The sequence below is a fragment of the Heterocephalus glaber genome, unplaced genomic scaffold (assembly GCF_053883595.1).
Source record: "Heterocephalus glaber isolate CG9 unplaced genomic scaffold, H.glaber_assembly_v1.0 deba00001509, whole genome shotgun sequence".
Classification (NCBI taxonomy): domain Eukaryota; kingdom Metazoa; phylum Chordata; class Mammalia; order Rodentia; family Bathyergidae; genus Heterocephalus; species Heterocephalus glaber.
In genome coordinates, this window is record NW_028258325.1 from 8,542,616 (window position 1) to 8,558,934 (window position 16,319).

The 16,319-nt window shown below is 35.7% G+C and overlaps 1 protein-coding gene across 11 annotated transcripts in view; it reads right to left on the reverse strand.

Moving 5' to 3' along the window:
- Rab28 (RAB28, member RAS oncogene family) overlaps nt 1–15,838 on the reverse strand; it is a 94,426-nt gene extending 78,588 nt beyond the window's left edge. For 7 of the 11 annotated variants that reach the window (XR_205351.3, XR_002395868.2, XR_205349.3 and 4 more), the window contains exons 1-3: nt 15,560–15,836; nt 10,725–10,821; nt 5,784–5,872 (exon numbers count right to left, since the gene is read on the reverse strand). Coding sequence is in view for 7 of the 11 variants with exons in the window: in XM_004847271.4 (XP_004847328.1) it covers nt 5,784–5,872; nt 10,725–10,821; nt 15,560–15,634 (261 nt within the window). In the remaining 4 variants the exon portion in view is untranslated. Of the gene's footprint in view, nt 1–5,783; nt 5,873–10,724; nt 10,822–15,066; nt 15,376–15,559 lie in introns of those variants that run through there. The other 4 variants (XM_087187377.1, XM_021260276.2, XM_087187376.1 and 1 more) reach the window with 4 other exon arrangements.
- Between the last annotated feature and the right edge of the window lie 481 nt (nt 15,839–16,319).

Consider the following 16,319-nt stretch of genomic DNA (forward strand, 5'->3'; position numbering starts at 1 on the left):
CTTCAGTCCCATATGATCCTGGGCTTCCTCTTCCCAATTTAGTCCCCAGTTGCTCATCTTCTTCCAAAACTTTTTTACGCAAGCTTTGGAAATCAGATTTCAAGTTTAACAAATCCTTCTGCACCTTTAAATCATTCAACAAAAATATCCTCCATTTCTTACGCCTTAAATGCACTTCATCTCCATTCCAGTTCCAAGGAGACGCTGTCACCTTTCTCTTTGTAACCTTCAAGACTCATAAACATTACATAAGATTACTTCATATAATACTTCATTTTCACCTATTTCATTTAACATATGCATGATAAGTCAATAAATCAAAAATATACCATTTCAAAATTAATTGATAACAGCTTTGAAGTAGCAAACACTGGTGGCAATACTTAACAGTCTTAACAGTAAAATATCACATACACTTAGTAATACAATTCAACATGTGCTTAACCCAGTATACACAATATTTAACCTCAAAAATGAAAAGTTCCCTCATTATCAAAATATAGGTTATTTTTTCTCCCTAAACTACAAGAGAAATGATCTACCTTACTTTTAGTTATATTATAAAGGATTCATTAAATCATTGCATATACAATACAATATACAATACAATAGCCATAACAACATAATACTTACCTGTGTAAATACAACCTATAAGAAACACTAATGCAAAAGAGGTCTATAAATATAATCAGTCATAAGCTGCCAAATACCTAACTGAAAACTTCAGAGTAAAAGTCAGCAGAGGTTGTCAGGGAGTCCAGTTTTGAGATGTGCTCTCACCCTCGTTGTCATACAGGCACCAAACCATTTTGTTGGTAGTTAACGGACAGACTCATTTGTGTGGGCACCAGCACACAATAGCAGTTGTGTTCCATCTCGCAAATGACTACACTTCATTGAGTTTATGCTCAGTGGGGCAGTGTTTGCAAACCACTTAGATTCCAGGATGGAAAGAGCTACAGAAACGAAACATCCAGTCCTTCTCTGAGGTGTGTTGTTAGCCTCTGTTAGCCACAGGTTACAGGGCACTAAACACTATGTACTGTGTATTTGCTTCTAACCACTAGGAAAAACAGCCTATAACATCTTTCTAAAGACTCCTAGAAAATGTTAAGTTAATTTAAAATCTGGAAATTTAACTGGCACAAATTTCAGTTCTTAGAACTAGCTCTTTCCAAAATATCTCACTAATTCTTTTTGGGTGTCAATTCAATTTGGTTTCAACCAACACTGTTCAACAAACAGTCTATTGCTAAAGTTTAATGTTATCAGGCAGAAAGGTGAAGAAGGTAAAATAATCAGTTTTATATAGACCTAAGTTAATGTGTAGCCTACAAATAACCTTCTTCCTTTTCTCTCTCTCTCTCTTTTTTGTTTGTTTGTTTGTTTGTTTTTTGGTACCGGGGATCAAACTCAGGACCTTGCACTTGCCAGGCAGGCACACTGCCACTGAGTTAAATCCCTGGTCCAGCTTTTTCCTTTTCAAATGCATCAAAAAAGTAATTTCCTTCTTTAATAACCCATACATGTATAAAATAATTCTCACATAGACAATATAGAAGTTAGAAAATCTAGAACAAATTCCTGGGACTAAAGGTGAGAGTCAGGTACAGGAATTCAAAATTATCAAGTATACTATATACATGTACCAGTTTCCCAAAATGAATGTTAACTATTATATACTGCAAACACACTAATTCAAAAATACATTAAAAATGTTTTGAAATCCTAAATAATATTTTAAACTGATGGCCTCAAAATAGCTTGTCAAAACATTATTTGCAAAAGATTTCTGATCTCTAGCATGTGAGCCAAATCCAAAGTATTACTTTCTATTGCCCAAATATCTACAACTTTAGGAGCAAATGAAGTCTACTTTGAACAATATATGACTATAAAATTTATAATTATTAAGTATATTAGAATTTTTAAAGGCACCGTTTTTGAAAAAACATTTTTCTCCAAGTTACTGCTATAAATAATGAGTGAGGGCTTCTGTGCCCTGAATACACTATTTCTATGTACTGTAACAAGACAGACTACTGATAAAGTACCTTGTGTGTTCTACACAGCATTTAGTCTGGAATCTCTCTGGAAGCAGAAAAGTGACTACATCATCATCAATTTATGACAATTCATTTCATCATCTCAGAACTTCCAGTTTTCTAGGATAATTTCATTAAAATATTCATGAATTTCTCAAAAACACTACACTACATTATTGTTTAATAAAACTGTATGTGCTGGGGCTGGGGATTTGGCTCAGTGGTTCTGCCACGTGCCTCACAAGTGCAAGGTCCTGACTTCAATCCCCCGTACCAAAAAAAAAAAAAACCAAACCAGGATGTGCTTACAAAAGTCACAGAAATTATAAAGTGGCATCATCAACAAAAGAAAAACGTCAAGATGCACTTTCAACATAGAACCTTATAGGACAAGTTCTAAGAAGGAATATAATGTTCAATTTCTTCCAAGAAATGAAGTATATTAAAAGAAAATAGAGACATTTTACTAAACTCAACTACTCAAAAAATATGGAAATCGGGCCAGGGATTTAGCTCAGTGGTTTCGCTGCCTGCTGCGCAAGCACAAGGACCGGAGTTCGATCCCTGGTACCAAAAAAAAAAAAAATGGAAATTCTTGAAGTTTCTACACATTTTCAAATTAATGCCTGCTGATTGTAAGGAGCTATGTAATAACATAAAATATACAGTGGTTTAAGATTATTATACAATGTTGTGAATGTACTAAATGCCACTGATTATACATTTCAAAATGGTTAATTTCACATTATATGACTTCCATATCAATGTTTATTTTTATATGCTACTAATAAATTTTAAGTAATTTAAATAATAAATTTTAAATTATTTTAAGTAAACCAGAATCACAGAATCCAATTCATGAACATTATATTCCCCTAATTTTTAAATAATGAAAATGGATTTAATTGAATTTTCTATTATTTACCCTGAGATGTGTAAAGTACTCCTATTTTTCACTAACTCTAGCTATACTATAAAAAGCTATTTTGACCCCTAGAGTCAAATATCACTAGAAGTCAGACTACTCTTAATTTTTATTTTTAAAAAAATCCTGTATGGGGCCAGGTATTTAGTTCAGTGGTTCTGCCGCCTGCCTCGCAAGCCCAAGGACCCGAGTTCGATACCAAAAAGAAAAAAAAAAAAAATCCTGTATGTAGCCTGAAGATAGATTTTTATGGAGCAAAACGGAAAAAGAATTATTTTCAAATCCCATTTTATCAACCACATAAGTAAAACAAGGATTATGGTTTTTCATACATCTCTATTCAGTTTTCTTCAGCATAATGTACACTTTAATCAATTTTTAAAACAACAGCAAACATCCCGACACAAAAGTCTGAGATATACATTTTAAAAATAAGTGTACATAAAAATATACACTCATATGATCACTCAAATGTTAAACATGAGCTGAAAGATTTTCCAGAAGACAAAATACAATGTAGAAGAAAAGACATAGAAGGAATTTTAAGTCAAACACATATATAAGTAATTTTTTTTAGATCTCTAGAGCCTATATACATGATTTAGAACCATATTAATCCCATTTGTCATCCCCCAAATATTTTACAAAATAAATGAGAATCTATTTTCATCCAAAAGCAAGGCAATGGTTTTTGACAACAACCGAATTCCATACAGGTCAGTGTCAACATCCTCTCTGTTCTATAGATTATTTTTTACAAGAAACAAAGTTCAAAATACAAACTTATGCTTCTGCTACTCAAACACAAAACTCCAATAAAAAACTAAATGAAGATTTTGAATATTCTCCTCGTAAAGTCTCATGATGATGTGAAAGATACACACTAATTTAAACCATAAAAACAAAAATAAATAGCATGTCAATAAGTATTATATAATGAGCACAGCAAACATCAAATAATTATATTCAATGGCATTACTGTTTTTCTAAATCTGTCATTAAATTAAAACCAATATGCCAAAGCATTAAAATAGCAACTTCTTCACTGAACATGCTCAGAGTGAAGTAATTAACTTTTTAAAGGATATTACTATCATGTTTCTATTTGTGAGATTTTTACCTAAAAATTTATAAACTATGTCTAATGCAAGCTCATATTGCCAAAGAATTTTTATGTAATAGTTCAGGTGATTTTCTTGCTGTACATAGATTTTCTTCTGAAAATATATCATTATCATATTAATTTATTGTATGTCCTTCATATATATAGTAGTACTTAGTTATAAAATATAGATATAAAATATAGATGTCTATTAAATCTGTTTTGCTTTTCTTTCTTTCAAAAAGAAAATAGTAATAAAAAATACAAAAAATACTCATTACTTTTATGAAAAATTAAAATTTCATAACAAAATAGAGAATGACAATAGTTAACATACTGTACATCATGATCTTAAAAGAACACCCAAAATGCTACTCAGAGGACAAGACATAGACAAAAAAAAAAAAAAAAAAGACTTGCAAAGAAGAAAATAAAAGGACGAAAGTTTCTCTTTTTTTGGTAGAGAGATCAAACTCAGGACCTTGTGCTTGAGAGGCAGGCAGCGGAACCAATGAGCTAAATCCCCAGCCCATCTGACAAAACTTTCCTTTTAGTGAACAAAAACAAGACCAGTAGTACAAATGAAACAAATTAGTATATATCTTAAAATATTGTGAAACATCGAAATTGATAATTTGGGCAATTACACATTTGAACTTCTCTCCCGGCTTCCTATTTATCTATCTTCTATTTTGCAACCTCTCCATATATATTTTCTCATATAAAAGAAACTATGTGATATTTAAGCTTGTGTGTGACTTATTCCACTCAACACTATGCTCTCAAGTTGCATCCATTTGCCAACAAATGCCTCAAGTTTAACTTTCTTTATGGCAGAGTAGTACTCCATTGTGTATCAATACCACAGTGTCTTTATCTAGTCTCTGTTGATGGACATATACACTGTTTTCAAGGTCTAGCTCTTATAAACTGTGCTGCTATAAACAGGGGTATGTATGTATCCCTGTAATGTGATGACTTTAACTCTTTTGGGAAGATACCTGGAAGGGGGATTGGTTTGGGATTGTTCAGCATCTTGCCATGTAGCTTCTGCTGACTATCAAATGCTCACAAGTGTTGGAATTACAAGTATGTGCCACCATGCCCAGCTAAATTTGAAGAACTATTATGATTTACTAGACAAGTCACTGACCAAAAGCATATACATATAGATATGCTTTTTGTCCTTGTAACTTAAAATAAAATTAAATTTCCATTTTTCATTCAGTCATATGACAGTAGACACTATAATCAAATTAGTTAACATCAAAATATCATTTATCATTGTACTTATTCAACTGCTGATAATAATATCTAGTAATATAAGAAGCATATAAAAACTTAAAAGTTTTCCAGCTCCTACCAGTTAAGTGTCACCCATTCACACGTCCACATCACTCCAAACGTAATTAGAGAGGGATAAAACTAAAGGACTAGCACAAATATATGAGTCCCTCTCCATAACAGATAAAAATCAAAGTAGGAAGGGCCGGGGATTTAACTCAGTGGCACCGCGCCTGCCTCTCACCGTACCTGCCTAAGCTCGATCCCCAGTACCGGGAAAAACAAATTCAAATTAGGAAGAAAGAAAGTGTGTGTGTGAGTGTGTGTACATGTGTGTGTGCGCCCACACCTATGTGTGCATACATACTTGTGCATGTTTTGGTAAGGGAGTATTTCAATTCTACAGTAATCAGAATTCATACTATACCTGTGCTCCATAGATATATTTATCCAACATTTTTCCACCTATTGTCTGCCCTCCTATATCCCAAATTTGAAGAGTAACATTCAAATTTCCTAAAATATAAAAAAAGAACATAAAATAAGAACATAAAAAGTAACAATGTAACAGCTGAGTACAGTTTCACAAAACACTAAGTCACAATGATAAACTGAACTTAATTTGCCTTTTATTCTGCAAATTCATGTAGTCAAATACTTGGAACTGTGAAAATAATGTCAAAGAAATCAGCTGGGAATCAAGATTTATCTCTTTACATATTTCGATGGAACTGCATTTACAATATTCTTCAAAATAAAAGAAAATAATGTAAGCTTTAATTTAAAAACTTAAGCCTTAGAAAGAAAAAAGGAAGGAAGGAAGAAGGCAGGCAGGCAGTCAGAGAGAGAAGAAAAGAGGGAAAGATGCAGGAAGGGAAGAAACCCTGATTCTCAGGGGACAAAAACAATAAAGCACATATGCAAGGAGAAACACACTTTAAAAATAAAAACTGAAGCTTGATATACTAACCCACCCAATCATACACAAGAATTTTGCTGCCGGTTCTAAACAGTATGGGTTCTAAAACTCACAGAATAATAACAAACTACATAGATACACCCATAATTTCAACCCAAATGAATGAACTGTTTTTAATGTTAATGTCAACTATTATATGTAAACAATCAAAAATTACGTTTCAAAAACTCATTTGATAGTCTTGCTCAGAACTGATGTGGGACACAGAGACTCAGTATACCTCCAAATATCTGATGCATTCATAGCTGTTCAAAGCACATCCACTGAAATAATTACAGATTTTTCAAAGCCTTCATAAAACAGTGTAATCTTCTTCTCCCCGTAAGAATTACAAAAGCATCCAACAACACTGTGCATTTTACCAAATATCTGACTGAAGCAAATATTTGAGATAAACTATTTTTATCAATACAACTAATGACTGAGCTATAAAAGTCAATTAACATGTCCAATATGCATTTTAGACTAATACTTCAAACTATTTTTCCTCACAAAACTACGCAGTTTTCTCCAAAGTCTCAACTGGTACCTTCTGAATGATTTGTCAATCAGGAAAATTCAAAATTAAAACTGAAAAAATGATCTCATTTCAAAAACAAAAAAGGATTCCTAAGATATGCATGTACGTAAATGTAAAACACTGAGCGACTGGAGTCTGTCCCCCGTCCCCACTGACCACACCTTCAGTGCTTACAGAGGAACAACCAAAATGTTCTTAGAGCCCTAAGAATCTGAAGAAGCAAATGTCACAGACTAGGACCCATCCAACCACTTCTATAAACTCAATTTCTTAAAATCTTAAATTTGTGAGATTCAAAGCTGAAATTATACTCCTTCAATACCATCTGAAATTAAGCAGGTGAGAGGGCTAGCGGTCACTAGAGGTATACTAAAAGTTTCAGAAGACCCTAGATAAACAGATAATATTTGCAAAACACTTCACAGTCATTTGCTTCCATTAAAAGACAAGACTTAATAGAGTAAGATTTTAAACAATACTTAATAATTACTTATAAGTATTTAATCTCATTTCTTCAAGGTCAATATGATCCCTATTGTTTATCCTCAGATCACAATAATATGAAGTTTCTTTCCTTTCCTTCTTTACATTCTGATACTCAGATCCCATCTAAATCAGGTATGAGAAATAGTTCAATTATAAATTTAGGAACATGCTCTTAATTATATTACCAAAGTCTGACTACAATCATTCCAAGACCCTGTATCATCTATTCAATGTATATTCATTTATCAAGAGTACTCATTTTCCAAATGAAAACTGTTGTTTGCTTGTTTTTGCTTTTTCAGATATAAGTTCTAGTGACTCAGAAGTAAAAATAGCTATGCACTAATGATAATTCAGTAGAATTGTCATAAGTCCATGTTTTCTGGCATACTAATAAAAAGATCACTATTAGTATAGCATCAACAAATGATATGAACTTTATAGTTATTTCATATACTTAGAAATATATTTCTAACATCTACATTTGAATTTTAGGCTTATTAATACAATAAAACTAAAAAAGGGATTATCTTAACAACAAAATCAAAAGAAGATACAATTCAATTCAATTTTCTTTTCTGCAGGCATAATCAGATGAAGTTTCCTTTTAGATATTCTCAGAATGACACAACTATAAAGCTGTGTAAGAGCAATCAAATAATACTATAATTTCAAAAAAAAAGAATCCATCAAACACAAATTTCCAAGAAATAAAAAACATTAAAGAAATTGTCAGTAATCTAATCTCAAATGTAAAACGCTACAAAATCCCAGCTCCTGTGAAAGAAATGACAAGTAACTAGAAAAAAAATAAAATAAATGAGGTGAACAAAATACAGGTAAGTCATTTTCAGTCCACAGCAAAGCCACCGAGAGGATCCAAGTGTAAAAGTACACTTGGTACCTTGGTGAATCTTGCCTAAAGTGCTGCATAGTCAAGGTGGACCTAACAACACAAGGCTGCCCACTTCTTATACTAAAGACTGAGAAATCCTTTTCACAGTAGAATGCTGTTTACTGGACTGTACCCACAAGCTTCCTGAAAGTATTTGGACTAAGGCTCTTAAGAAGTTCTATCAGCAGAATCTCTGAGTAACAGATACACTACTTTCAGCAGTAAAATCTGCACAGTGGTTGCATCCAGACTATACAGCATACCGGATCATGAAATACACTAAAACGGATGAGTCTTTGCAAAGTAATGACCTTGAAAGCCTGCATGAAGAGAATGTGAATGGATGGGTAGGAGATTTGTACCCCTAACAATCTGACGAGGCAGAAGACTTACCAAACTAATAATAAATACTAGATTCACATATTATGCTGCTTTACTATAAATTCAAAAATGCTGCCTGTGTTTTACTCAGCAAATGATACAAATACTAATCATTACATTGACACTTACAAAGACTGGGAACCCTATAATTTATTCACCTCATTTCAATAATGTCAATTATAGGGCCGGGGATTTAGCTCAGTGGTTCTAACGCCTGCCTCATAAGCACAAGGTCCTGAGTTCAAACCCAGTACAAAAAAATAAAAAATAAAAAATAAATAATGTCAATTATACAACATCAAGATACACTAAAACAATTTTTTCACACTGAAATTTCTACCATAATTTTGAGTTTATTTCGGTCTATCACCTGTAGCAAACCAACTGTCCTTTAAAAAGACAGAAATTTTCTTCTGAAACACTGCTCGTAAAAATAAAAACATTATCAAGAAAACTGAAATATACATTCATTAAAAGTATACAATGCCTAATATTCTGTAATCTAAAATTTTTCTAAGTCGAAAATATGCTATAAATTTGGATTCTGAGAACATCAAAGGTTTTACAAAGTAATCAAAATTTTAAAATTGGTAGTACTGTGCAACAGATCAGCAATCATCACAAGTATCACCTATACAAAATATCCAAAACCAGCCTTTTTATAATATTTGAGTTAAGCCTTTCAACTAAAAAAATCAGAAAAATTAAACAAAATGATAGAAAAACTGATTTGTTAAATATTAAAATAAAATAGCTGACAACTAAATATTACATTGAACTTCTCTGTATACAATTAACATTTCTAAAAAAATGTTGTAAAAGTAAGTTTTCAGCATTTATACTATATAACTTGTGCATGTATTCTACTAGGGATTGCTGTAATTATTCTGAATGTAGCATTAATCTATAAGAGTAATATAAATAAAATTATATTTTCAGTATTGAATATATTAAAAGAAAATACAAATGCAATAACATACACCTATATTTCTCATTAAACCTTGCTGAGTAATAATCTTAGTCACAGAAAAATTAGAATAATCAGAATTCTTTTTTCTTCATGCTATATCTCCTGATACAGTCCTCCTTGATAACAAATATAAACCATCACAAAATATAACACAGTGTATTAGTAATAAGATATGAAAAATACCTCCAATTACCAAGAACTTTCCTTGGCTTCTCTATAACTTCATGAGATGCTTGAGAGGTTAACTTATTTCAATAATACTAGAATTTATTAAGCCTCTTCCCACTATCTGAATTCCAGTATATGAATTTGACAGTATGCTTGGAACAATTTTACTCAAATATGTGTCCTCACAGAGAAGAGGGTGGATGTTTATAAAGTCAATCAAGATAAACTGCTGTTAATAAAATACTTCAAACATATAATTTAACCATTGAGATTGAATAGACAGGGTATTTTAAAGCCCCAATTGTTCAGAAACTAACTTAAAACATAAACCACTCGTTTTGTGTTATTATTTCCCTGTATTTCCCACAAAATGTGCTGCAACTGGCATCTAAATAGTTTCTTTGCATGGTGAACTGAAACATCTTGAATGCTCAAACTGTATTTTTATGAGTGCCTGGGGACCCTAAATTTTAGTGGTCTATTAAATGCCAGCAATTTCATGCTGCCTTGCATAAAACAGCATTCACATATTAGAGCACAGAAGTTCCACAGCTACATTATACCTCTGTTCCAACTTTCAAACAAAAAACTGAAGCAGAAGCTAATCAAAATAATATTTTAAAAACAATCCTTCCCAATCTTTTCACATTCAGTTAATATCTGCTAACAAATGCAGAGCATTTAATTTTTTTTTAAAGACCATTAAATTATATAAGTAACTATTGTTTATCCTCAAAAAATGTATAGTGGCCAAAAACAGTGAGGGAATGGAGGTGGTTTTCTCACATCCATGCACAGTGTACACGCAGGGCAGATGGCAGTGAAAGTAACCTCATGAAGTAAACTACAAATTACATATGTTTTCGCGCAGAAGCAGCCCCGGTACTTATTTGACATATTTCTGCCTTACACGTACTCTTATTGTAAGACTTATACAATCGCCCGTCTTAAGACTTTTTAGTCTCTTACCTGGCAACGTTATCCTTCTCAAAAAGAAATCCAGTCCTATAGTTTGTTTGTACTGTTTCCCAAAAGTTTCTTGAGCAAAACATGTGGCTAAGGAGGTCTAAAAAAATTGATGTACAGAATATCAAAATTAATTTATTTGTTTAAAAAATATAAACATAAGATCATTACTAAATCTTATTAAGTAATCTTAATACTTATACTCCAATTAATCCAACAAGCAACTTTAAACAGCTCTAATCACTTACAAGGGGAGGAGGGACCCTAATATCACTAGGTAGACTTCACTTGCAAGCAGCCAGCAAAGAGGACAACAAACTAATCAGCTAGAGCTCCTCAAATCCCAGTAGTCAAGCTCCTGCTCCTTCATAGAAATTAGAATTTGGGAATTATCAACGGAAAGACTAAAGCAACATGATTAAAGACCCGAATCTTACTTATCAGTTCCATAAAAATTTCAGAAAACTCCTAAGTTTAGCTTTTAGGTTAAATATTCAGGGAGGAACTGTGTCCTCAGCTAATAAGAAGGGCTGATTAAGCAGGAGAAAACTGCTTTTGGAGTATTTCTTTTTTCTCTAGAAGAAAAACATCTTAATTTTCAAATTTTTGTCTATTTTAAAGATATTAACAAAACAATGATGTAGAATGACCTTTGTAATATGCATTTTTAAATAGCAAGGTAGTATTTTTAAATTAATATAAATAAGTAAAATAAATATTTTTCAAAGACTGTAATGGTAAAAAGGTCACGTTATAACCAGAACAGGTATTTATTGAGTTTTTAAAATAAAAACTCAAAAGTTTCATTTAAAAACTCTAGCGCTTTCTTTTAAGGTACCATTCTTTATCTGAGCAATAAAATAATCATTTTGGTAAAGCAAAAACAAAATGAAGTAACTCCGTAACTCAGACTCTTGATACATTTTAACTGCACTATTCTTTTTTTAAAATCTTCTTAAAGGGAAAAAAAAAGTTTCCTAAGCCTTTATACTCTTCAAGACAGACTGCAAAAGTTAGGGGGAACCCTTTATTTTAAAAATTAAAATTGGGGCTGGGGATTTAGCTCAGTGGTTCTGGCGCCTGTCTTGCAAGCGCGAGGTCCCAAGTTTGATCCCCGGTACCAAAAAAAAAGAGAAATTAAAATGAAATGTCAACACTTAAAATAATGAAAACTAAACTACAATTTCCAAGACAGATTATTAGGGTTAATTATGATGTAAATGCACCAGTACAAAAGAAAACGTTGCCAAATTTCAATTGCTTTTAACAAGATAACTCACGCATGCAAGAACAGTATTTTTCATTCAAATGGCAATTTGCACTGTGTAACTCCAAATTTTTTCGTATTAAAATATTCAGAACTTAAAACATTTCTAAGATCAAGTATTTATTGAGAATTATATGAAAGATGCTCTTCTAGACATTTAGAAATAAACTGACATATTTGTTAACTTCCTTAAACATATCAATATCAAAACTGAGGGATGAAAATAAAAAGAATTCAGCGTTCCTTTTTAAAGAGTTTTTGGGTCTCATTTAGTTTCAGTGATGCCATTGAACTTGTCTACCTTAGAGCACAAAATCATTTGTGAAGAATCTCAGAGTTCTAGAGAAAAATAACTATAAACACATACTAAATATTTCAAATATTTAATACACAGTCGTTGAAATATTTAAAAGTTAAAGAAAAACTCATGGTACAGGTATCAACAGTATGTCATTTGAGATACTTTTTCACTTTAAAATTCAAATTTTAACTTTTTTCTTTCAATTACAATTCAGAAAAATTCTGAATAAGGTTCTTTTCTTGGAAACAGGACTATGAGATTTTTAAAGCCCTTCCATTAAACATTTGAGGCAAACATAAAGCCTCAAAATCATAGGATTTTTAAATTGCAACGGGGTATAAACTCAAAACTACAGGTACAGGGAACACACAGAGTATTAAAGTAAATTTTTATATTATCTCCTGACATCTTGCTACAAAAACTATAGAGAAGCAACTGAATCAGTAGCTGGCACTTCCCTTTATGCTACTTTTCACATTCAGTGATTTCTCACAAATTACTATATAAATACCCTTGGTGAAATAATTATAAAGTGAACAAACAGCTATCACATCTAAAATATTTTTATCTGATCTTGCACATACAGATTTGGAAAATTTCTAACTTTTTATAAACTACCTTTACAAACACTGATATGACACTAAAAAAGGATGTTTTGCCTCAAAAAGTCTGAAGAAAATGTACAATAAAATCAAAGGTACGAATCAGAACAGGAAGAAACAGAAACACGTGTTACTGGAGGGAGGAGCTAAATTCCTCTGGGGAGACACGTTAGTGGTCATCTCAGTACTTTCTTCTATCCCTCTGTCAGTGTGTACAAAAACGCCCAGTACTAAAACCAGCAGGAAAAACTACTGTTAAAAAATGGCAGAGTTAAATCAAAATATATACATCAATGATAGAGAAGCTGTTCATAAAAGGACAGTAAAAGAAAGGGAATAGGAATGTTGGTAGCTGCCAACAATTTAAAAGCTGAACAGAATATGGAAAAAAAATGTTTGATATAAGACTAAAAGAAGGTTAGGTTAGGAAGTTAGGTTTCAGATGCTCATTTCAGAAAATTTCTGGCAGAAAGTTGTTACAGTTTGAAAAAAAGATTAGTCAAGAAGATGAACACAAAGTCAGAGCACCATAAAAATACCACCGTTACTCTTTGAAGCAGAATGATAGCCCTGATTCAACCATATAGAAGCGAAAAAAAAATATGCTTTATTCTACAGTGCTAGACAGAGCTTTAAGAAGAGATGAAAAAAATCATAATTATTCACAGTAAACTAGCAACAAAGGGAAAAACAACTATGATAGTCTGAATTTTTTTTAAAAACTAGATACAAAACTATTAACAAATTTTAACTAACCAACACATGTATCATAGATAAGTGGTAGAAGGAAAATGAACAAAAGTTTAAAGAAATATGAGAGCAAACAGGACAATAGGTAATTTAAGAGTCTTTTTGCAATTGTATTACCACTACAGAGTGTTATCATTTTAAATGAGAAAGAAGCTCCGTCACTAATTCAAAGTAATAAATTCTGGAATACAAAAAAAATTAGGTGATGTCAAAAGAAAATCATTTAAATAAGCTGGACATTATGGTTAAGGTCTGTAATCCCAGCACTCCAGAGGCTGAGGCAGGAGGACTGCAAGTTCAAAGCAGCCTAGCCTAGGCTACACAGGGAGACCTACCTCAAAAAATCGTACTAAAAAATTAAATTTAAAGTTAAAAACTGAATGAGAAAACGATAAAAATCTAACTTAAAAATTTTGTTGAGTAAAGGTGTTAGTTAAAAAGCTCAGTGATTTACAACAATTCACTTATTCAAAAACAGGTTTTTAAATGTACAAAACCTCATAGAATACTTCATAAAGTGGCGTCCAATTCTTCTCTTCCCCCAAAATTTCTAAAGGTAATCACAGCATATTAAATTGTTTCCTTAGAATACATTTCTACAACAGAGTATACTGGAAAGACAACAGAGAAGTCAAGAGAATATCCAACTTTTGTATACGTATGACATCATTCCCAGGGGCGCCAGAAACCCAAATTTCAGAAGCAAAAGCAGCAGCAGTAGCTTGTGCGTAGTGCTAACTGCCAGAGGACGGGAAGAGAAGCCGTCACCGCAGAAACCAGATTCCAAGCTACACCAGCAACACGGAAATGTGAAGCCGAAAATTGGAAACTGGCAGCAGTCAGAACCAGCAAGTCTGAAGACTGGCTGGAAAAAGGAGGGAGGTAGAAGACAGACAACCACCAACATCCACAGGAGTCTGGGCACCCTCGACAGAAGCGACAGGTGTGCAGGCAACCTGGACAGAGGTCCTTCTACCTACTGAGAGGCTGGGTAGTGACCTCTGAGGTCCTAGGGACCCTCTCTCTCCCTCCAGCAAGTGCAGGGCAGTTTATTCCGTTCCGGGTGGGAGCTCCTGAACCCCTCCCTGCCTGGGAGCGAAGGAGATGACTGGCTACGGGGTATTCTCACACTCTCGTTCACTGAAGCCAGGGTCACCCAGCTACATTTGAAGGCAGGGACTCCCCTCTCGGGCTGGCAGCTTTACCCTCAGCATCCTGCCCACAAGAGGAGCCCCATGAACATTTGTTGAATGTATGCTCGTACTGACAGGTGCTGTGCTGGGAACAGAGATGAAGAACACGTACGATACCGAAATCCCAACTGACGTTTATTGAGTGTACACCGTACTCTAGGAGCTTTATGTGCGTTTTCACGTATTTTCACATTTCAGCCTTTGCGGGGACCCTATCGACCGGGGATCTTACGGAGGAATCGCAGGCAGGCTCGAAACGTGGCCTCCAGTGACCCGACCAGTGAGTGGCGGATCCCCAATAATCACCAAAGGCATCTGATTCCTGGGCAAAGCTCCTGGGAGCTCGAGGTGCAGTGCAGGCATCAGGTACGGGAAAGGGGCGGGGCGCAGGTGTGACCGAGCTGCAGGTAAGGGAGGGAAGCAGCTTTGGCAGATCTCTAAGTCCTTCCAGGGGAGAGGCGAGAAAGCTTCCCCGGGAGACGACGCCGGCCCGAGTCTTGAAGGAGATCGTGGTCCAGGCGGGGACTAGTAACCGACTTGGTTTTTCTCAGGGGGCGCGCGCGGGACAGCTCCCGGCGGCCTCCACCGCGCGCCCACTTCCGTCCGCCCTCGGCCACCACCAGGCGGGCCCCGGCCTAAAGGAGCCGGGCTCGGGATAGTCAGGCCACGCCGGGCGGCAGGGCTGAGGCTGGGGGCGCCGGGGGCGCGCCCTTTCAAGGACTGACCTTCCCGGAGGTGCCGTCCCCCAGCACGACGATTTTCAGTTGCCGGTCCTGGCTCTCCTCCTCGGAGTCCGACATGGTGTCCCGACAATCCAGCCCGCCCCCGAGGTGGAGGGAGGAAGCAAAAGCTAGGCCTCCGGGGGCGAGGGAGAGGAGGAAGGCGGGCAGTGGGGGCCGCACCCTCCGCCCCGGTGTCTCCGCAACCGCTGGGTGACCCGGGGAGAATCACCCACCCGACGCCATCTTGCCCACCTCCCCTCCCTGCGGCGCGCGGCCCCGCCCCTGCGCGTGACGTACGGGAGGCCCCGCCCCTACGCCGGCGCGCGCGCGCGGAGCGCGAGTCTCCCGGGCGGGCCAGACCACTGGGCTGCAGCGGAGGTATTCGAGCAGGAGAGGCGAAAGCCTGCGCCGCCCTCGCAGATCCCGTGGCTAGAAGAGACAGCTAGATGTATATTTCAAGCTAAGTGAGCAAAATGTGGTAGAAAAGCTCTGAGACGCTCTAAAAAGTCCCCTCTTTCTGCCCCCGCCTGAGAAGAAGCGAATGGTTTAGCCCCAGGGGACGGGGTCGATGGGGCGGTGACACCTGGTTGCCATGGAATCCGGGGGGGGTCCACGGCTGGGCACCGGGGACACGCGTGGCCCCGGGGGTCGCGCGGCCAGAGGGAGCCGAAACCAAGGTGGCCTGCGGAGGCTGCACGGTGGAGGGCGGCGGAGGGGCGGTCGGGTTCCGGGAAGCTGCAGTAGCTGCAGAGAAGTGTGACGG